This window comes from Stegostoma tigrinum, chromosome 5, assembly GCF_030684315.1.
Source record: "Stegostoma tigrinum isolate sSteTig4 chromosome 5, sSteTig4.hap1, whole genome shotgun sequence".
Taxonomy (NCBI): domain Eukaryota; kingdom Metazoa; phylum Chordata; class Chondrichthyes; order Orectolobiformes; family Stegostomatidae; genus Stegostoma; species Stegostoma tigrinum.
In genome coordinates this window covers 51317809-51340619 of record NC_081358.1, presented here as the reverse complement: position 1 = coordinate 51340619, position 22811 = coordinate 51317809, and the positions used below count along the sequence as shown (strand labels likewise).

At 42.6% G+C, this 22811-nt stretch overlaps 1 protein-coding gene across 3 annotated transcripts in view; it reads left to right on the top strand.

The window, feature by feature from the left end:
- fer1l6 (fer-1 like family member 6) overlaps positions 1-22811 on the top strand; it is a 142673-nt gene that overhangs the window by 43199 nt on the left and 76663 nt on the right. For all 3 annotated transcript variants that reach the window (XM_059645982.1, XM_059645984.1, XM_059645983.1), the window contains exons 14-18: positions 1740-1860; positions 3872-3972; positions 17647-17737; positions 19641-19757; positions 21333-21485. In XM_059645982.1, the coding sequence (XP_059501965.1) occupies positions 1740-1860; positions 3872-3972; positions 17647-17737; positions 19641-19757; positions 21333-21485 (583 nt within the window). The remainder of the gene's footprint in view (positions 1-1739; positions 1861-3871; positions 3973-17646; positions 17738-19640; positions 19758-21332; positions 21486-22811) is intronic.

Below are 22811 nucleotides of genomic sequence, written 5' to 3'. Positions count from 1 at the left end.
ATATGGGCTGGCTTCAAAAGCAAAACTCCAGTTCAAAATCCCAGCTTATATGCAGTGCCACCACTGGATTTACATTTCAAACACAAACATCAGGCTCATACAAATGGTACTCCCAGATTATTAGAATTCCATCCTCCTTTACCAAAATGCCTCATGTTTGTGATCAGCATTTAGCATGATACCGTGTTGGTTACATTAGAGGATTCAAAGATACTGATGAATTGTCTAAGCTGTTGTAAGCCAAATAAATGTGCTAATGGCTACAAATTCCCATCGAACAATGACCCACTTAAATCTTTTAATGCAAAGATATAGAAATGATAGATGGGAGGACTAGCAGGTCAAGACTGTCCTATACAGTCGCATTGTAACTAAGTACCATAACCCTATCAATCTCACTTATCAAAGTGAAGTGAAGAAGGAGACAGTCAATAATTTCAAAGAGAAATTGGATAGTGAGAAACTAGGGGAAATAAACTTGCAGAGATAAGAGAACAAAGCCTCAGGCTGGGACTGACCGCATTGCCCTGTAAAATGCTGGCAAGATCTTGAGAGGCTGAATGGCACCTCTGAGCCAATTTAGGACTCTCAATTCCCGGGACAAGTACAAAATAAATGAAGGATAAAACCAAAGCAAATCCAGAGGAAAAGCAATCTAGGAAAGTTTCTTCCAAATTCTGAAAGCAATTAGAATGATTTTGGAAGATCACAGTTACCCTAAGGCACATCAACCAATATCTAGCCACCTAAATCTCCAATGCAACATGACTGCTTTTAAAAATGGATTACAAGATCTAATGTGAAATATTTCTATTGCTAAACTCTTGCTACGCTAAACTGTCTTGACTGACACCCCATCTTTCGCACTCAACAAACTTTATCTCATTCAAAACTCTGCCATGTAGTTTAATGTGCATCAAGTCCTGTTCAACTATCACCAGTGCCCTAGATGATCTGTACTATATCTAAGTCTTCTAGCTGCTTGTACTGAAATCTCCTCATGCTCTTGTTCCTCCATCTTTCTCTACCCCTCTACAGTAAACATCTCCTAAAATTACACTCCCCAAACACTCCATTCCTCTGCTTATGGCCAGTTGTGTCTCCTTCCTTTAGCTCCACCAATGGCTTCATTCATTCAAACATTCTATCTGAGGTGCCTCCTTATCCCTTGCACCATTTCTTAGAAACCACCTTAATCAAATTTAGGCCACTTCCCAAATATCGTCTTCTATGGCTTGACATCTACTTTGTCTGATTCGCCTTACTGTATTACGCTATTGAATATTTTTCTACAGTGAAAGCAGCAACTTGGGTTTGTGTACTTGCCTTTAACACAGCAAAATGTCTCAAGTCACTTTACAAGAGCATCATCACATAAGGAGATAGTCATACTGGTGACAAAAAGTTTGGTCCAAGAGTTTGGCATTAAGGACCATCTTAAAAAGAGAATGGACAGGAAACTTAAGAGTTGGAAGGTCCAAGCAGCTGAAGGCATGGCCAATGGTGGATTGATGAAACTTAGAGATGGAGTGGAACTGGAGAAGGGCAGACAATGCTGATTATAACTTTATGTAAACACAAGTTGTTTATTTCTGTTAATCTAGACAGGGAGATCATGTAGAAGGTAGGGCTTTGACTCTCCTGGTCCTCAGGCTGCCTGAAATCTTTGACTCAGGTAGTAAAACACAAGTAACAAATATGCTAACTGATCCTAACTAGGTCCCTTCTTTTGTTTGCAGATGTTACTATTATTTGCCATTTAATAACAAGAAACCATGCATCTATGTCAAGAGTCACTGGGAGGACCAAATCTTTCGGCTACACAGTTCTAACGTGCTGGGCAAAATTGCTGACAGGCTTGTTAGTGTTTTTTTTAAAAGTTACCTAATAATTAATTTCTTCCATCTGCACTGATCTTGTTGAACTTACTCTCTGACCCTTTCTCAATAATTTACCTGTCCCTAAAAGATCAGCCTTTCTGTCTTTCCACATATCAGTGACCTTCTCCACTCTCCTAAGGTAAATTTAACCCTTAGGAATGGGTCACATGAAATGTTAATGGTTTAAAAATTTTACATTCATGCTCAGCCGCTTCAAATCTGGCCACTTCTGGTTCAAAGGTAAGTGACAATCTGCATGCGAAGTACCACTCTCTTGCCTGGCACTTTGGTCTGTTTGAACTTTCGAAAGAAGCTGCTAAAATGAAGGTTGGTGGATGGGAAGGGCATACTGGGGCTAGGACTGTCCGTGAGCCATTGGGAACAGCAATTCCCCCTGAACTCACAAGCTTGCCCACATCCTACTCCAAGATTCTAACTTCCCCTAATATCCTCCTCTCTGTCATCATCTCGGTATCTTAAAGTGCCCCCACCAAATGACCTTTTATTCTATTCCCCACCCTTCCTGCCCCTCCTTACTCCCACCTCAATCTGTCCCTGCACCAACTGAGACACTCACCAAAACTGCCACCAGCCCTCCTGCTATACAACTGCAATATACCTAGTTCCCTCGATTCCTCCTACCTGGGGAAGGGACCTAAAAGGTAGTTGAAATGTCAAAAATCTGGAACCCAAAACAAACCTGCTTCAAATCCATTTATAGATAATAAAATGTGAGGCTGGATGAACACAGCAGGCCCAGCAGCATCTCAGGAGCACAAAAGCTGACGTTTCGGGCCTAGACCCTTCATCAGAGAGGGGGATGGGGTGAGGGTTCTGGAATAAATAAGGAGAGAGGGGGAGGCAGACCGAAGATGGAGAGAAAAGAAGATAGGTGGAGAGATTCCCTGAGGTTGGTCTGGAGGGAGGAGGGTAACTTCTTCAAGTTAGGCATCCCTGGAAGAGGCTTCACAGTGAGGTTAAAATTGTATCAGTGATAATGGGAACTGCAGATGCTGGAGAATCCAAGATAATAAAATGTGAGGCTGGATGAACACAGCAGGCCCAGCAGCATCTCAGGAGCACAAAAGCTGTTTATTTCCAGTTTCAATGAGGGTTAACTGTGGTGTTGAGGGTGTTGACATGGAGTTTGGATGAATAATCTGTTCCTTAGAGGGCAGGTCAGTTATTTCAATGTGCTCCTGATATTGCACACTTTTAAGCAGCAGTAATTTCTCCAGTGATTTGTAACTGAAATAACTAGAGTTGGATTGGATCCAGTAAGTCCCTTTTCCAGCATTGCTTGTAGGCCTAGAGAATAGGAGTGCCTGATCCATGACCTCCTTATCTGCACGATCTCTGTGATCTTCCTCTTCCTCCCTCATTTATGCTACCCTTCCAGCTTGGTCTTCCCAATCAACAGCTGCTCAATCTAGCTGGTTGACTGTGGACCAGGCAGAAAGATCAATTTAAATGGGATCCCACCATTAACTTTGCCATAACCTTCACATTATCAAAGCTTCTGGCTTCCACAACATTCCTCTCCCAACGATATAATCACTCGACCACTGCCTTGATCTTTGCAGACATCCGTGAAGCTACCACAATTCTTTTTTCAAGATCACTAACCAGGATTTTTACTGTAAAGCAGAAATCAGTATCTGTGTTACTGGAGAACCAAACGTCAATTGGTTATCAACTTAGATTGTTAGCCAACCATAAAGAATTGTGCATTTGCTTCTCTAAAAAGTCCAATATCATCAGCATGAGGCATATGTATATGTTAGAGCCTTTTGTGTGTGCTGTACGGTAAGTTCCCAAGTGTGAAAGTAGATATGATATGTGTAACCACTTATTGAAGTTTAAGTATCAGTGACACAATTGGTAATGTGTGTTTAAGAGGCAAACTGGTCACAAAATAGTAAGCCTAACCCCCACAAAAGAAACATGAAGGAGCTTGACTGTTTTATTCCTTATCTCAATTTCTTACTTAGGAAGAAGGTTTGGAAGAAATCAAAGAATACATGAAGGTTTCTGACTCTATTGCGAATAAGAAGATGAAAGCTATTCTTTGGGAATTTATAGTCAGATGCAGGTAAAATACTCAAATGACTCTGATATACCAACTGGGAACTCATACACTTACACAATAGCCCAAATGCCTTTCCATTTCCAAATTTAGAACATAGAACAATACAGCACAATATTGGGCCCGTTGGCACTTGATGTTGTGCCAAACATGACACCAAATTATACTAATCCCTTCTGTCTTCCTGTGGTCCATCTTCCTCCATGCCTTGCATATTCATGCGCTCATCTAAAAGCCCTTTAAACACCCCTATTGTACCTGCCTTCACCACTACCCATGGCAGCATGTTCCAGACCCCTACCTCTCTGTGTAAAAGACTTGGCCCTCACATTTCCTTTGAACTTTCCCCCTCTCACCCTAAATGCATATCCCCTTGAATCTGATATTTCAATTCTGGGAAAAAGATTCTGACCATCAACCCTATTTATGCATCTGGTAATTTTTTAGACTTCTTTCAAGTCTCCCTCAGTCTCCACCGCTCCAGAGGAAACAACCCAACCTTTTCTAGCCTCTCCCTGTGTCTCTTACCCTCTAATCCAGGTAGCATCCCGGTAAAACTCTTCTGCACTCTCTCCAAAGCCTCCACATCCTTTCTGTAATGTGGTGACCAGAATTAAATGCAATTTACATTTCGTTCTTTTAGCTGTATAAACATATTTTATGAATAATTGCAGCAATTTATCTTCATACTGATTCTTTTTGGAATTCATGTTTTTATTTATAACAATTACATTTTATGGTTAAGTCTCTGCTAGATTGTGATGCACCTTATTGCTCCACTTGTAGGTGTTAATTCCCGATCTATATACTAGCAGATATGTTTTACCTGTTTAAGTAATGTCGTTGCACTCTAATCTTGCAGACCATTATAACCATTCACAATAGGAAAGTACTGCAAAATTTGGATCTGATCAGTTGGTCATTGGATCACCTGCCTATTGCATACTCCTTCCACGATTTGGCAAGGAAGTAGTCCTGCGTTGTGAATTGGCCTGTGTCTAGGATTCTTACTATTAAGTGACTCTGAGAAAGGATACAGATGTGACCAGATCTACTGCTTGTCTTATCTTGACCACTGCACTACCTTCATTTGTAAGATTACTTGTCCAAAACTATTTCCTCAATGAGCAGCATCTTCCACAAATTTCTTAAGCATTGTGAAGATTGTAGCATTGCCTATGATTTCAAGATAGCAAGAGGTAGACCAGCTAGTGGGAAGGATTTTCCTGGGAAGGAACCAAGGGATCGGTTAAAGTGTGTTTGCTTTAATGCAAGGAGTATCAGGAATAAAAGTGATGAACTTAGAGCATGGATCAGTACCTGGTGCTATGATGTTGTGGCCATAACAGAGACATGGGTTTCTCATGGGCTGGAATGGTTGCTGGATATTCCAGGGTTTAGAACATTTAAAAAGAATAGGGAGGGGGGAAAAAGAGGAGGGGGTGTAGCACTACTAATCAGAGAGGGTATCACAGCTACAGAAGCTTCCATTGTCGAGGAAGATCTGCCTACTGAGTCAGTATGGGTGGAAATTAGGAGCAGCAAGGGAGTAGTCACCTCGTTAGGGGTTTACTACAGGCCCCCCAATAGCAGCAGGGAGATTGTAGAAAGCATAGGTCGACAGATTTTGGAAAAGTGTGGACGCAGTAGGGTTGTTGTAATGGGTGACTTTAACTTTCCTAATATTGATTGGAACCTCCTTCGAGCAGAAGATTTGAATGGAGCTGTTTTTGTAAGGTGTGTTCAGGAGGGTTTCCTAACGCAGTACGTTGACAGGCCGACGAGGGGAGAGGCCATTCTAGACTTGGTGCTCGGAAACGAGCCGGGGCAGGTATCAGATCTTGTGGTGGGAGAGCATTTTGGTGATAGTGACCATAACACTCTCTCATTCTACATAGCTATGGAGAAGGAGAGGATTAGGCAGAATGGGAGGATATTTAATTGGGGAAGAGGAAACTATGATGCGATTAGACACGAGTTAGGAAGCATGGACTGGGAGCAGTTGTTCCATGGTAAGGGAACTATAGACATGTGGAGATTGTTTAAGGAACAGTTGTTGGGAGTGATGAGTAAATATGTCCCTCTGAGACAGGCAAGACGGGGTAAGATAAAGGAACCTTGGATGACGAGAGCGGTGGAGCTTCTAGTGAAAAGGAAGAAGGTAGCTTACATAAGGTGGAGGAAGCTAGGGTCAAGTTCAGCTAGAGAGGATTACATGCAGGCAAGGAAGGAGCTCAAAAATGGTCTGAGGAGAGCCAGGAGGGGGCACGAGAAAGGCTTGGCAGAAGGAATCCGGGAAAACACAAAGGCATTTTACACTTACGTGAGGAATAAGAGAATGGTCAAAGAAAGAGTAGGGCCGATCAGGGATAGCATAGGGAACTTGTGTGTGGAGCCTGAGGAGGTAGGGGAAGCCCTAAATGAGTTTTTTGCTTCTGTCTTTACGAAAGAAACGACCTGTGTAGTGAATGAAACCTTTGAAGAGCAGGTGTGCATGCTGGAATGGATAGAGATAGAGGAAGCTGATGTACTGAAAATTTTGTCAAACATTAAGATTGACAAGTCGCCAGGCCCGGATCAGATTTGTCCTCGGCTGCTTTGGGAAGCGAGAAATGCAATTGCTTCGCCACTTGCGAAGATCTTTGCATCCTCGCTCTCCACTGGAGTCGTACCTGAGGACTGGAGAGAGGCAAATGTAGTTCCTCTCTTCAAGAAAGGAAATAGGGAAATCCCCGGCAATTATAGACCGGTAAGTCTCACGTCTGTCGTCTGCAAGGTGTTAGAAAGGATTCTGAGGGATAAGATTTATGACCATCTGGAAGAGCATGGCTTGATCAAATACAGTCAACACGGCTTTGTGAGGGGTAGGTCATGCCTTACAAACCTTATCGAGTTTTTTGAGGATGTGACTAGTAAGGTTGATGAGGGTCAAGCTGTGGATGTGGTGTATATGGACTTCAGTAAGGCATTTGATAAGGTTCCCCATGGAAGGCTCATTCAGAAGGTCAGGAGGAATGGGATACAGGGGAACTTAGCTGCTTGGATACAGAATTGGCTGGCCAACAGAAGACAGCGAGTGGTAGTAGAAGGAAAATATTCTGCCTGGAAGTCAGTGGTGAGTGGGGTTCCACAGGGCTCTGTCCTTGGGCCTCTACTGTTTGTAATTTTTATTAATGACTTGGACGAGGGAATTGAAGGATGGGTCAGCAAGTTTGCAGACGACACAAAGGTCGGAGGTGTCGTTGACAGTGTAGAGGGCTGTTGTAGGCTGCAGCGGGACATTGACAGGATGCAGAGATGGGCTGAGAGGTGGCAGATGGAGTTCAACCTGGATAAATGCGAGGTGATGCATTTTGGAAGGTCGAATTTGAAAGCTGAGTACAGGATTAAGGATAGGATTCTTGGCAGCGTGGAGGAACAGAGGGATCTTGGTGTGCAGATACATAGATCCCTTAAAATGGCCACCCAAGTGGACAGGGTTGTTAAGAAAGCATATGGTGTTTTGGCTTTCATTAACAGGGGGATTGAGTTTAAGAGTCGTGAGATCTTGTTGCAGCTCTATAAAACTTTGGTTAGACCGCACTTGGAATACTGCGTCCAGTTCTGGGCGCCCTATTATAGGAAAGATGTGGATGCTTTGGAGAGGGTTCAGAGGAGGTTTACCAGGATGCTGCCTGGACTGGAGGGCTTATCTTATGAAGAGAGGTTGACTGAGCTCGGTCTCTTTTCATTGGAGAAAAGGAGGAGGAGAGGGGACCTAATTGAGGTATACAAGATAATGAGAGGCATAGATAGAGTTGATAGCCAGAGACTATTTCCCAGGGCAGAAATGGCTAGCACGAGGGGTCATAGTTTTAAGCTGGTTGGTGGAAAGTATAGAGGGGATGTCAGAGGCAGGTTCTTTACGCAGAGAGTTGTGAGAGCATGGAATGCGTTGCCAGCAGCAGTTGTGGAAGCAAGGTCATTGGGGTCATTTAAGAGACTGCTGGACATGCATATGGTCACAGAAATTTGAGGGTGCATCCATGAGGATCAATGGTCGGCACAACATTGTGGGCTGAAGGGCCTGTTCTGTGCTGTACTGTTCTATGTTCTATGTTCTATGTATTTCCTACCCACAAAATCCATTCGTTGCATTTGACCCAGAAACTCATCATAGATTATGTATTTCCACCTCCTCTTGTTGTGAATATGTTTTTGTAAAAAAAAGTAGTCTCCACAGCCCCAGAAGACCATGGGATCCCTCTCTCATTAGTGATAGATGACTGGTAGTGGTTTGTGCCTGGGCTCATTTCGCCTCAGGTGAGGGCTGAGGTTGACAAGGTAGGGCTTTTAATGGCGAGAGCATACTTTGAGTCCTGGATATAGTCTGTTTTGGTTTCTTTATTTAACAGGGGATGCATTTGAATTGAAAGCAGTTTAGGGAAGGTTCAGTTGGTTGATTCTTGGGGTGAACGAATTGTCTTGCCAGGAGAACTTGAACAAGTTGGGCCTAAACTTCGAGTTTAGAAGAATGAGGGGTGATCTTATTGATGCTGTTGATGCTTGGCAGAGTTGATGTTGTGAGGATGTTTCCCCCCTTGTGGAGGAATTTATAACTAAGGGATGTAGTTTCAGAATAAACAGTTTTCTGTTTAAGAGGGATTTCAACCCCAAGGGTGTTTTATTTGTGAAACTCCTGATCCCAGAGACTGATAAGATTGAGCCTTTGAATATGTTTGAAGCTGAGATAGAAAGATTCTTCAATTACAGGATGTCAAGGTTAATGGGCAACAGGCAGAAAGTAGATTGGAAACTAAAATCAGCTATGATTTTATTGGATAGTGGAGCAGGCCTACGAGGTGAAAAGGCCTTTCCTGCTCCAGGTTCCCTGTTAAGCCAACCTGCAGTTGAATCTCCTACATGAAGTTATCAACTCCAGACTCATTACCTGAAATGCTTTTGTAGCTGCTTTCCATGAACTTGAATCATATAAAGTCTGCTGCCCACATCCTTATTTGCTCAAGTACAGGTAATTTTGGAGTCTCATCCTTGGTTTCAAATCCATTCAGCATTTCATCTTTATCTGTGTACACTTCTGTAGCCCTGCATGCCCTGAAGTGGTCAACATTCCTTTAATTCTACTTCCCCAGACATTGACTCTGCTCAGTTTTGATGGCCATGCTTTTACCAAATGACTCCTAAGCTCCAGAATTCAATCTCCACAGCTCCACATCAGACGCTTCATAAAGCCAACATCTTTTCCTGAGCTATTAATCAACCAAGACTTTAGCTTAATATGTTTTTTGTCTGATTATGTTTCTGAGAAGTTGTCTGAAAATGTTTCTTTTGCAATAAAACTGCTACTGTAGAATGTGGCATGTCAGTCAACCCGATGTAAGATGACCCAGTTCGTTCAACACTAATGTGCCTGTTTAGGCCGATGCTATGCATAAAAGTAGATCCTTGGATTAGCCTAATAAACACTTGTTTAGTGCCATGCTCACGAGGAATTGATCTCAAACACGTGTTCAGGATTACACTCTCCTTGTACATTGGCACATGGGATCAAGTAGGCAATATGTCAAGTCGCTGGGAATATGTACAGATGTTTAAGATGCCACACAGACCAGACCATGTATGGCAACTGAGGAACAGAAGTGGGCCCTCCTTCAAACAGAATGAAGTAGACCTGATTTCAAACTAGAAGTCAGAGCATTTGCTAGGTTATCAAATTGTGCAGCAAAGGAATTTGGTGTATATGAAAAACTGACATGAGAGTCGAAGTAGAATCATTCTTGAAGAAAATGTCAAAGAATACATTCATTGTGATACAGGCGCTATTCGCTGGCCTCCTCTTAAGAAGTATGTATTGGAATGTAAATTGTTAGAATGGTTGCATCCATCACCAGAAATGAAAACATGTATATTCACTTAAATGGACAAATCAAACACTCTCCAGCAGCCATCTAGGCAACAGCTCATTGGTGTCACTGCTTTATTCAAGGCAAAGCATGTTATAAATTTCCAAGTCTTCAACAAATCATGATCATGAGTGCCTATTAGGTCACATTGACACCTTGGATGAAAGATTCATGAATTTCAATATATTAGGCAATTGAATGAAGTGGAAAGGTTTGAAAACATGCCTAGTCAAATTCACAGTACATGAGAAGACAAGGCTGAAGCATTTGTAGCCAGAAGTGTTGAGTAGATTATACATCTCTGCTTCTTCCAGGGGTCCCCAGCATCAAAGTAGGTAGTCATCAACTAATTTGAATCATTCCACATGATTTCAAGAAATGGTTGTAACTGCAAGGGCTTTGACAACATTTTGATAACAGTCCTGAAGTCTTCTGCTCCAGAACTTGATGCACTCCAAGCCAAGCTATTCCATACAGCTAGAACATTAGTATCTACCCAGTAATTTGGGAAGTATGTCCTGTACACAGTCCGTAGGATAAATTCAGCCATTACTAGCATCATCTAGAAAGGAATAAGTTGATTAGGGATAGCCAACGTGGTTTTGTGAAGGGTAGGTCGTGCTTGAGAAGGTGACCAAACAGGTGGATGAGGGTAAAGTGGTTGATGTGGTGTACATGGATTTCAGTAAAGCATTTGATAAGGTTCCCCACGGTAGGCTATTGCAGAAAATACAGAGGCATGGGATTGAGGGTGATTTAGCGGTTTGGATCAGAAATTGGTCAGCTGTAAGAAGGCAGAGGATGGTGATTGATGGGAAATGTTCATCCTGGAGTTCAGTTACTAGTGGTGTACCGCAAGGATCTGTTTTGGGACCACTGCTATTTGTCATTTTTATAAATGACCTGGATGAGGGTGTAGAAGGATGGATTAGTAAATTTGCAGATGACACTAAAGTTGGTGGAGTTGTGGATAGTGTGGAAGGATGTTGCAGGTTACAGAGGGACTTAGGTAAGCTGCAGAGTTGGGCTGAGAGGTGGTAAATGGAGTTTAACGCGGAAAAGTGTGAGGTGATTCACTTTGGAAGGAGTAATAGGAATACAGAATACTGGGCTAATGGTAAGATTCTTGGTAGTGTGGATGAGCAGAGACATCTCAGTATTCATGTGCGTAGATCCCTGAAAGTTGCCACCCAGGTTGTTAGGGTTGTTAAGAAGGCGCATGGTGTGTTAGATTTTATTGGTAGAGGGATTGAGCTTCAGAGCCATGAGGTAATGTTGCAGCTGTACAAAACTCTGGTGCGGCCGCACTTGGAGTACTGCGTACAGTTCTGGTCGCCACATTATAGGGAGGATGTGGAAGCATTGGAAAGGTGCAGAGGAGATTTACTAGGATGTTGCCTCGTATGGAGGGAAGGTCATATGAAGAAAGGCTGAGGGACTTGAGGCTGTTTTCGTTAGAGAGAAGAAGGTTAAGAGGTGACTTAATAGAGACATACAAGATGATCAGAGGATTAGATAGGGTGGACAGTGAGACCCTCTTTCCTCGGATGGTGATGGCTAGCATGAGGGGTCATAGCTTTAAATTGAGGGGTGATAGATATAGGACGGATGTCAGAGGTAGTTTCTTTACTCAGAGAGTAGTAAGCATGTGGAATGCCCTGCCTGCAACAGTAGATACTCGCCAACTTTAAGGGCATTTGAGTGGTCACTGGATAAACATACGGTTGATAATGGAATAGTGTAGGTTAGATGGGCTTCAGATTGGTTTCACAGGTTGGCGCAACATCAAGGGTCAAAGGGCCTGTCCTGCGCTGTAATGTTCTATGTTCTATGTTCTATTCAGCATTTGACTGACTAATTTTTTTAAAGAAAGGCTTAAACAAATTGATAACCCAAAGATATTTACACGAACACAGAAAATGTTGTGAGTCAAAGAATAAGATTAGGAAAGCAAAAATGGATTAGGAAACAAATGGCGACCAAAAAATTGAAATGCCAAAGGGCTGGATTTTTAAGAATTTATGGGATGTAGGTGTCACTGGCTGAACTGGTATTTAGTGCTGATTCTGAGATGCCATAGGTGGTGAGCCGCCTTCTTGAACAGGTGCAGGTTATGTGTTATAGGCAGACTCACAATGCTATTAGGAAGGAAATTCCAGGATTTTGACCAAGTAAAGTAATGGCAATATATTTCTAAGTCAGTGGGCATCTTGGAGAGAACTTGCATGTAGTGGAGCTCCTATGTATCTTCCGCTTTTGTCCTAGTAGATGGTAGTAGCTGTGGGTTTGCAAGATATTGCCTTGGTGAATTGTATCTTGCAAATGATACACACTATTGCTACTGAACATTGGTGGTGGAGGGAGCGAATATTTGTGAATGTGGTGCAAGTGAAGTGGGAGTGATTTATTCTGGATGTTGTCAAAATCATAGACGCATCAAAACAGAGAAACTAGGAGCAGGAGTAGGGCATTTAGCCCTTCCAGTCTGCTTTGATAATCAAGTGATTATTGCTGATCCTCTATCTCAATGCTCTCCATTTCTCCCCATATCCTTGGATGTGTTCAAAATCTGAAAATGATTCTCTACTTTGAGTATATTCAATAACTTGATCTACATAGCCTTCTCTTGTAGAGAGTTACACAGGTTCACTACCCTTTGAGTGAAGAAGTTTTTCCTCATCTGAATTCTAAATGGTTTATTCTCTATCCTTAGACCGTGTCCACTGGTTATAGACTCCACAACCAGGAAAACCTTCCTCCCTGCAACTACTCTGTCCTGCCCTGTTAGAATGTTATACATTTCAATCAATCCCTTTTCATCCTTTGAAACTCTAGTTGTACTCTTGCATGACAATTGATGAAAGTAGACTGCTAAGTACAGGAAGCAATTAGGAACACAAATGGTTTTTTTGGTCTTCATTGCAAGAGGACTTGACTTCAGAAGTAGGGATGTCAGTCTACACTTAAAGGAGTCCAGTCAAGCTAATCTCTCCTCATAGAATAGTCCAACTATCCCCAGTATCAGCCTAGTGGATCTTCTCTGCACTCCCTCTATGGAAAATATATCATTAGGTAAGGAAACATAACTGGCATGCAATACCTTTGGTGTTGGTCTTACCAAGGCCTTGTACTAATATCTTTGCTAGGATTATGTTCAGGGAATCACCCGATAGGAAGTTAAGTGATATTGAATAAACGCCGCATGCCTTAAACTGCACTTCATTCTTTTTATAGTGTGAACGTAGACTGGAAGATAATGTCAGATTTCCTTTCCTAAGAGACTGGATTGGTTCATTCAATTAGTGATGATAGTTTCATGGTCATCATTACTGAGACTAGGTTACAACTCCAGATTTTATTCATTGATTTCAAATTCCATCAGCACCACACTTCTGACTTCCCTTAGTTGTATGAACACTATGAATTCAACAGCAGATCAGAGGCTGGGTAATTTGCAGTGAGAAATTCAACTCCTGATTTAAAACACAGTTTAGGAATGTGATGGGGTATTCTCCACTGGCTGTGTTGCTCCAACTGCACTCAAGCAGCACAACACTAACCTGGACTAGCAACCGGGTTGATTGGTTCCCCATCAACTATTCAACATTCACTTTCTCATCACAGCGGTGAGTACCATCGACAAGATGCACTGCAGCAGTTCATCAAGGCTGCTTCAGCAGGACTTCTCAAATCTACAGCCTGCAATATCTAAGTGAGCAAGAATAGCAGGCACATGGGAATACCACCAATTACAATTTGCTGTCCTATTCTCAAACACTACCCTGACTCTCACGATTCCTTCATTTTTGCTGAGTCAAAATCCTGAAACTCTTTCTCTGGGAGCACTGCAGGCATATTTTCACAGATGGACTGATATGACTCAAGAAGAGACATCATTAATTTCTCAAGGGCAATTAGGAATGCCATGAAATACATTTTAGACATGTCCAGTTAAGTTTCTACTCAATGGTAAGCTAAAAGATATTCATGTAGTGTGGAATTGATTACAGTAAAGCCATTAAATGTCAAGAGAAGATGGTTGGAACCATTATTGTTGAAGATGGTCATTGACTGGCATTTATGCTTTATTATAATATATTATATGGGATATATATAAGAGATTTATCACCTGAAATCTGAATGATATCCAAACCTTGCTACACACAGATATCAGCTGCTTCGGTATCTAAGGAGTTGTGATTAGTGCTGAACATTGTGCAGTCCTTAGTGGTCATCTGCAGTTCTTACCTTTAAGTAGGAATGGCATTGAAGTAGTTGAAGATGCTTGGATGTAGAACATTACTCTGAGGAACTCTTGCAGAGATGTATTGGAGCTGAGTGACTTCCAACAACCATACCCAATCTCCCTTTGTAGAGGAGTGACTTCAAACAAGGGAAAGTCTTCTTCCTGGTTTTCATTGACCAGTTTTGCCAGGGCTCCTTGGTGCCACGCTTGGTCAAATGCTGTCTTGATTTCAAGGGCAGTCACTCTCAGCTCATGTCTGGAGTTCAGCTCGTCTGTTCATGTTTATCCCAAGGCTTTGGACTGAGGCCAAGTGGCTCTTTTGAAACTGAGCTCTGCATCATTGTCCGTCACTATCTGATGCCTTACGGCAAAACAACCCTCCTCTCACACTAACGAGGATTACGAGTAGATTGGTGGGGCAGTAAATCGGTCAAATTACAGCTATTTATGGACAAGACATGCTTGTGGAGGAACTAATCAGAGAGGGTATCACAGCTACAGAAGCTTCCATTGTCGAGGAAGATCTGCCTACTGAGTCAGTATGGGTGGAAATTAGGAACAGCAAGGGAGTAGTCACCTCGTTAGGGGTTTACTACAGGCCCCCCAATAGCAGCAGGGAGATTGTAGAAAGCATAGGTCGACAGATTTTGGAAAAGTGTGGACGCAGTAGGGTTGTTGTAATGGGTGACTTTAACTTTCCTAATATTGATTGGAACCTCCTTCGAGCAGAAGATTTGAATGGAGCTGTTTTTGTAAGGTGTGTTCAGGAGGGTTTTCCTAACGCAGTACGTTGACAGGCCGACGAGGGGAGAGGCCATTCTAGACTTGGTGCTCGGAAACGAGCCGGGGCAGGTATCAGATCTTGTGGTGGGAGAGCATTTTGGTGATAGTGACCATAACACTCTCTCATTCTACATAGCTATGGAGAAGGAGAGGATTAGGCAGAATGGGAGGATATTTAATTGGGGAAGAGGAAACTATGATGCGATTAGACACGAGTTAGGAAGCATGGACTGGGAGCAGTTGTTCCATGGTAAGGGAACTATAGACATGTGGAGATGGTTTAAGGAACAGTTGTTGGGAGTGATGAGTAAATATGTCCCTCTGAGACAGGCAAGACGGGGTAAGATAAAGGAACCTTGGATGACGAGAGCGGTGGAGCTTCTAGTGAAAAGGAAGAAGGTAGCTTACATAAGGTGGAGGAAGCTAGGGTCAAGTTCAGCTAGAGAGGATTACATGCAGGCAAGGAAGGAGCTCAAAAATGGTCTGAGGAGAGCCAGGAGGGGGCACGAGAAAGGCTTGGCAGAAGGAATCCGGGAAAACACAAAGGCATTTTACACTTACGTGAGGAATAAGAGAATGGTCAAAGAAAGAGTAGGGCCGATCAGGGATAGCATAGGGAACTTGTGTGTGGAGCCTGAGGAGGTAGGGGAAGCCCTAAATGAGTTTTTTGCTTCTGTCTTTACGAAAGAAACGACCTGTGTAGTGAATGAAACCTTTGAAGAGCAGGTGTGCATGCTGGAATGGATAGAGATAGAGGAAGCTGATGTACTGAAAATTTTGTCAAACATTAAGATTGACAAGTCGCCAGGCCCGGATCAGATTTGTCCTCGGCTGCTTTGGGAAGCGAGAAATGCAATTGCTTCGCCACTTGCGAAGATCTTTGCATCCTCGCTCTCCACTGGAGTCGTACCTGAGGACTGGAGAGAGGCAAATGTAATTCCTCTCTTCAAGAAAGGAAATAGGGAAATCCCCGGCAATTATAGACCGGTAAGTCTCACGTCTGTCGTCTGCAAGGTGTTAGAAAGGATTCTGAGGGATAAGATTTATGACCATCTGGAAGAGCATGGCTTGATCAAATACAGTCAACACGGCTTTGTGAGGGGTAGGTCATGCCTTACAAACCTTATAGAGTTTTTTGAGGATGTGACTAGTAAGTTTGATGAGGGTCAAGCTGTGGATGTGGTGTATATGGACTTCAGTAAGGCATTTGATAAGGTTCCCCATGGAAGGCTCATTCAGAAGGTCAGGAGGAATGGGATACAGGGGAACTTAGCTGCTTGGATACAGAATTGGCTGGCCAACAGAAGACAGCGAGTGGTAGTAGAAGGAAAATATTCTGCCTGGAAGTCAGTGGTGAGTGGGGTTCCACAGGGCTCTGTCCTTGGGCCTCTACTGTTTGTAATTTTTATTAATGACTTGGACGAGGGAATTGAAGGATGGGTCAGCAAGTTTGCAGACGACACAAAGGTCGGAGGTGTCGTTGACAGTGTAGAGGGCTGTTGTAGGCTGCAGCGGGACATTGACAGGATGCAGAGATGGGCTGAGAGGTGGCAGATGGAGTTCAACCTGGATAAATGCGAGGTGATGCATTTTGGAAGGTCGAATTTGAAAGCTGAGTACAGGATTAAGGATAGGATTCTTGGCAGCGTGGAGGAACAGAGGGATCTTGGTGTGCAGATACATAGATCCCTTAAAATGGCCACCCAAGTGGACAGGGTTGTTAAGAAAGCATATGGTGTTTTGGCTTTCATTAACAGGGGGATTGAGTTTAAGAGTCGTGAGATCTTGTTGCAGCTCTATAAAACTTTGGTTAGACCGCACTTGGAATACTGCGTCCAGTTCTGGGCGCCCTATTATAGGAAAGATGTGGATGCTTTGGAGAGGGTTCAGAGGAGGTTTACCAGGATGCTGCCTGGACTGGAGGGCTTATCTTATGAAGAGAGGTTGACTGAGCTCGGTCTCTTTTCATTGGAGAAAAGGAGGAGGAGAGGGGACCTAATTGAGGTATACAAGATAATGAGAGGCATAGATAGAGTTGATAGCCAGAGACTATTTCCCAGGGCAGAAATGGCTAGCACGAGGGGTCATAGTTTTAAGCTGGTTGGTGGAAAGTATAGAGGGGATGTCAGAGGCAGGTTCTTTACGCAGAGAGTTGTGAGAGCATGGAATGCGTTGCCAGCAGCAGTTGTGGAAGCAAGGTCATTGGGGTCATTTAAGAGACTGCTGGACATGCATATGGTCACAGAAATTTGAGGGTGCATCCATGAGGATCAATGGTCGGCACAACATTGTGGGCTGAAGGGCCTGTTCTGTGCTGTACTGTTCTATGTTCTATGTTCTATGCTTGGGCATTTTTTCAGTTTGTCAGGTGGACACCAGTGCTCTAGGTGTACAATAACAGCTTGGCTAGAGGCATAGCTTCTGTGATTCTATGATATGGAATTGTAGTCAATTTATCCCATGCTTTCACTCAGACTACCATTCAGAGACTTAGCAGCATGCCACTGGATAGCGATCAGGGGTGAGTGATAAATGAGGTACTTTTGACTTCCTTTAGCTGCTGAGAAGAATTGCAGGATTATAATGAGCAAATGATTTATTTATGTCAATTATTCGAAGTTTTTTGTTAGCAGTAGCCAGTTGGTGGGACTTTCCCTTGAAATTCAGTGCTAGCAATGAACCTTTGCTATTGAATGTGAAAGAGCCACCCGCTTGTCTAACTAATAACTTAATGGACTTGTGTTCCAGAAATTTTGCCAGCTTTACTGAAAAGGAAATGGAAGGCGTTGAACAAACGGCCCTTGACAAGAAACGCTTCAGTACCAGCAGGATGGAACTGGTAGGACACTGACTGAACACTGTGTATATAAAGGTTGTGACCTCAAAGCTGCTCCTGCTCAGCCACAGAAAGTCAGGCAGAAATCAAATTAGGTGCGACAATGGAGGTTGTGCTGGACTTCTGCAGAAGTGACCAGCTCTAAAGAAATATTTTGGTGCGTTGGCCTTTAAGATATGATGCCTCTTAGAATTGTCAAAATACAGCAGCTAAAAGATAATTACAAGTATTAATTCCCATCACCTTCTTCTAGTCTCCTTTCCACAATTTATTCCCAATGCAACTGATTCCTTGAGATTTAATGTATGGAAAAGACGGGTGATGGGGGTTTTTTAACTATTGGGTGGCTGACTGACAGCTCACCTTGCCCTTTGGAGCATGGAGGCTGAATGATTTGACTTTAGAGTGTTACAGTTGCGGGGTAAGTGACTTGGTGCAGCTCATTGTAGTGGAGCCAGCAGAAGGTCATTGAGGTTGTTGGCAGGTGTCAGAAAGATTATTTTAGGGGGCAGAGGGATTTGCTATTGGAGAAGGCGAGAAAGTAAATACTGGGCGGCAGCGACATTTTTCGTGTCACATCCGAATGCTTTGTTTCCTTTGTCGGAAGTTGAGCTGAGGACCACTAAACAAACTTCACAAATAAAGTCATAAGCTGGACCTAAAACCTCTCCATGTGTTACCTGTGATCAATATTTGTCACCTCACTTTGTCTCAATGAAATTGAAGTATGAGTAGGCTATTTAGTTCGAGTTGATCCACCCTTCAATGAGTTCAGTGCTGATCTCATTAGGGACTAAACTCCATTTTCCTTCTTGTTCCTCCATAACTCTCAACTCAAAAAAATTGCTTTATGCCTTTGCTTGACCCTTGTGCCTTTGACATGGGCTCCTTTGTGTCTCATGGATACAGCCTATAAACTATAATGCTCTCTCCATCTATGCCCACCGGTGTTTAAATACTGTGCCAGTGGAAACCATTCATGTGGGATTCTTTCAAGGGCATTTAGGCTTGCAGTATTTTTTTTAAGCAGAAGGTATAATTTTTTTGCTGATTGAAACAATAATATCGTTACTGGGTAATGGAAGATTTATCCAATCACTCAGAAACAGCATCAAGAACAGTCAGATGCAGCTTGATACTATGTTTCTAGTCAAGCTGAACAGATTGCTCACCTCAAAGAGAAAAAGGACAGCAGCCATATCATTTCTTATTCATGGACTTATCTAAAGTACTTGTTTCTTTTAACATTGTAACTGTACCTCTGGAAGTACATTCAACACACAAACCACTCTGTAAAATAAAAAATTGCTCTTCATGTCTTTTTTGAATCTTTCTCCTCTCACCTTAAAAATATGCCCCCTAGTCCTGAAATTCCCCACCTTAGGCGCCTAGCATTCACCTCATCTGTATCCTTCATGATTTTATAAATCTCCTTCAAGCCACCTCTTAACCTCCTACGCTTCAGTCAAAAAAGTCCCAGCCTATCCAGACTCTCCTTATAACTCTAATCCTCCATTCCTGGCAACATCCTGGTAAAACTCTTCTGAACCTTCAATGCATAAGTATTATTTTTGTTAGCGAGTATTAGCCAATGCCCACAAGAAATTCAGCGGGACTGTCAGATGTCTTCCAGACAGAAACATTACAACCAGAAGAAAGAGGAGATTCATGCCATCAATTTGAACTGAATTCCAGGTTCACATAACCTCTAAGTTGCCTTTTTTGGAGGAGAAAGTCAAAAACTCAGGGGCCCCTCTCCAGATTGCTGAATAACATGCTTGCCTGAAGAAATGTTTTAGCGTAACCTGCTGACAGAAAACTGGAAACGAAGAAAGAAAGCAGTGTTTGATGGACCAAAGTCAACTTTCATGGTTATGACTTTGCTCATTCTTTCTTTGTATTCCAGGAACAGATAAGCAATGAAGCAAAGGCAGTGATTCAGGAGAAGAAGAAGATGTCAATGAATGAATCACTGCGTGAAATTCAGAACTGGATGCAAAAGTTACGATTTCTTGCGGATGAGGTACACTGCAGTCAAGAATAGATAGGAAAATTTCACTGCAGTCAAACATTAGTTTGTCAGCCTGATTAAGGAGTCAAAGGATGAAGCAGAAACTTGCTCTGTGTTAAAATTCATGTTGTTTGTTCTGAAGGGGGTCGGCAAAAAACAATCTCCATTGATTTATGAGTGTTTCAAGAAGGCTATAACACAGAATACTGGATATGAATGTGGACATATGGGGTCAGTCACAGAGCTTCAGTGAAGACCAGTTAGGTATTTATAAATGCCAGCAGGACAGCATAGAAAGAGCTGATTCAGCCCATCATGCTAATGTTAGATCTTTGAAGGAGGTTGTTCAATTAGTCCCATTCTTTATTTCTCCATAGGCCTGTATTTTTTCCCCATTTATGTACTTACTTTTTATTCATTCATGGAATGAAGGCATTGCCAACTAGGCCAACATTTTTCGCCTATCTCTAATTGAGTCAACTACATCACTATGCGTCTGGAGTCACATGTAAGCCAGACGAGGTAGGGATGGCAGTTTCCTTCTCTAAGGGACATGAGTGAACCAGGTCAGTTTTTACCACAATTGGCAATGGATTTACAGTTATCATTAGATTTTTAACTCTAGATTTGTATTGAATTCAAATTCCACCATCTGCCATGATTGGATTTGAACTCGGGTTCCCAGAATGTTACCTGGGTATCTGGATTAATAGCCCAGTGATACTACCTCCTAAGCCATAGCTGGAGAGGCTTTCTTCTAAATACCTGTTGTTTGTTTTAACAATGCATGCTGTATTTAATTTCACAACAGAGTTTTTTAAAGTATTAGGTTTGCGGTTGGATAGTGACACACTGATGTATTAGTACTTTAATACAGTGTTGTAGTTAAGTATTCACATCTGGCAAATTCAAAAAGGTCCAAAAATTCTTGTCTAGCACCTTTAACAAGGTTCTTAATGAGGCCTGGTGGCTTACGGGTTAGCATGGCTGCCTCACCGCAGGAGGGACCCAGGTTCGATTCCACTCGTGGGTGACTGTCTGTGTGAAGTTTGCATATTCTCCCTGTGTCTGCATGGGTTTCCTCCAAGTGCTGTGGTTTCTGCACACAATCCAAAGATGTGCAGGTTAGATGGATTGGCCAGGGTTACAGGGATGGGACGTGCTTCAGAGGGTCAGTGTGAACTCAATGGGCCATATGGTTGCTTCCACACCGTAGGTATTCTATCAGTCTAATGGGCTAGTCCCCGCTGCCCCTAGCCTACATTGGACAAAATATCAATGCACAAAGAACAGGTTTGGGAAACTGTCAGGTTGGTCATTGCTGGAATTTTTGGGCCCCAGTTGCTTCCACTCCTGCCTAAAAATCCTACTGTTTCACAACTGTGACCACTTGTCACCACCTGAACTCAGTTATTTGTTCTGATGAAAGGCCCCAGAACTGAAATGTTATGTCTGTTTCTCTATATAAAGGTGTTGCCTGACCTGCTGGATATTTCTGTTCCTATTTCAGATCTCTAGCACCTGTAATATATTGACTTTTACGTTTAAAAAAAGTCCTAGTTGTTTTCTCTCCTTTTATATTTTCAGCCACAACATACGATCCCAGATGTATTCATTTGGATGGTCAGTGGCAACAAGAGAATTGCATATGCACGGATTCAAGCGAAGGATATCCTGTATTCTGAGAAAAACGACGAGAAGGGGAAAAACTGTGGGAAGATCCAGACTCTATTTCTTAAGGTATTCATTTTTTTTGATATAGAACTGTTTCAAATTTGCATTGCATTTTAAAATAGAAAGAAAACATAGCCAAATTATTCCTTTGTATTGTCTTCTGCTTTGCATTGTTTTGGCCCACAGGATAGACAGATGGGCATTCTGACTCTGAGCCACCAGGATTTTGCTAAGGCCTGTTGGTGTATGATGATCCCTGTTTGTGAGCTGGTAGGCTTGACCATCTGTTTTGCCCCTCAGTGTGGGAGATTGCCTGACATTCACCCAAAGAACAGTTCAGCAGCGGAAGCTAGGCCTGAGAGCATAGGAACCCTGATGGACCCTTCTTCACCACAGCCGTAACTCCCCCTAAATAACCTCACCCTTACTACCTCACTCATACTTCTCAATTCCCTTATTTCCATTCAACATCCCCTTAACCTCCCATTCCCCTTAACCTCCCTCAACCCTTTTACCCTCTTTATCCCATCTCGTGCCCCAAACCACTCACCGTACCCATTAAAAACACAACTCTCAAGCACATTTTAGAGAACTGAGAACAAAAGAGAACTATAGCAGAGGAACAGGTCTTTTGGTCCTCCAAGCCTGTGTTGATCATCATGCCCTAACTAATCTAAAAAACAAAACGGTCTGCCCCTTTTCAGCCCATATCCCTGTTTTCTCTCCTATTCATGTAACCATTCTCTTAAATGTCACCAATGTGCCTGCTTCCACCATCTCTTCTAGCAGTGCATTCTTAAATTTTTCCTTTCTCATCATGAACTTGTGCCTCCTAATAATAGAAACTTCAATCCTCAGAAAAAGGCCTCTGACTATCCAACCTATCTATGCCTCTCATAATTTTGTAGACCTCTATCAGGTCTCCTCCTAGCTGCTGTCTTTCCAGTGAAAACAATCCACATCTTTTTAACCTTTCCTCATAGTCAAAATGTGGTCACTTCACCTAAGGAAACAGCTGCATTCTATACATGCCCCCTTATAATCGTATGCACCTCAATCAGATGCCCCCCTCTGCTCTGAAGAAAATGCTCTGCTCCGAAGAAAATATCACAAGCTTATCGAAACTTTCTTCACAGCTAAAGTGCTCCATTCTAGGAAATATCCTGGTGAATCCCCTCTGCATTCCATCTAGTGGAATCATGTCCTTCCTATAGTGCGATGCCAAGAACTGCATACAGTACTTCAGCTGTGGTTTATCCAAAGTCCTCTATGGCTCCAACATTACTTTCCTGCCCTTATAACATATGCCTCTACTGATAAAGGCACGTGTTCCATGTACCATTCTCTCCTGCCACCTTCAGGGATCTGTGGGCAAGCATCCCAACATCCCTG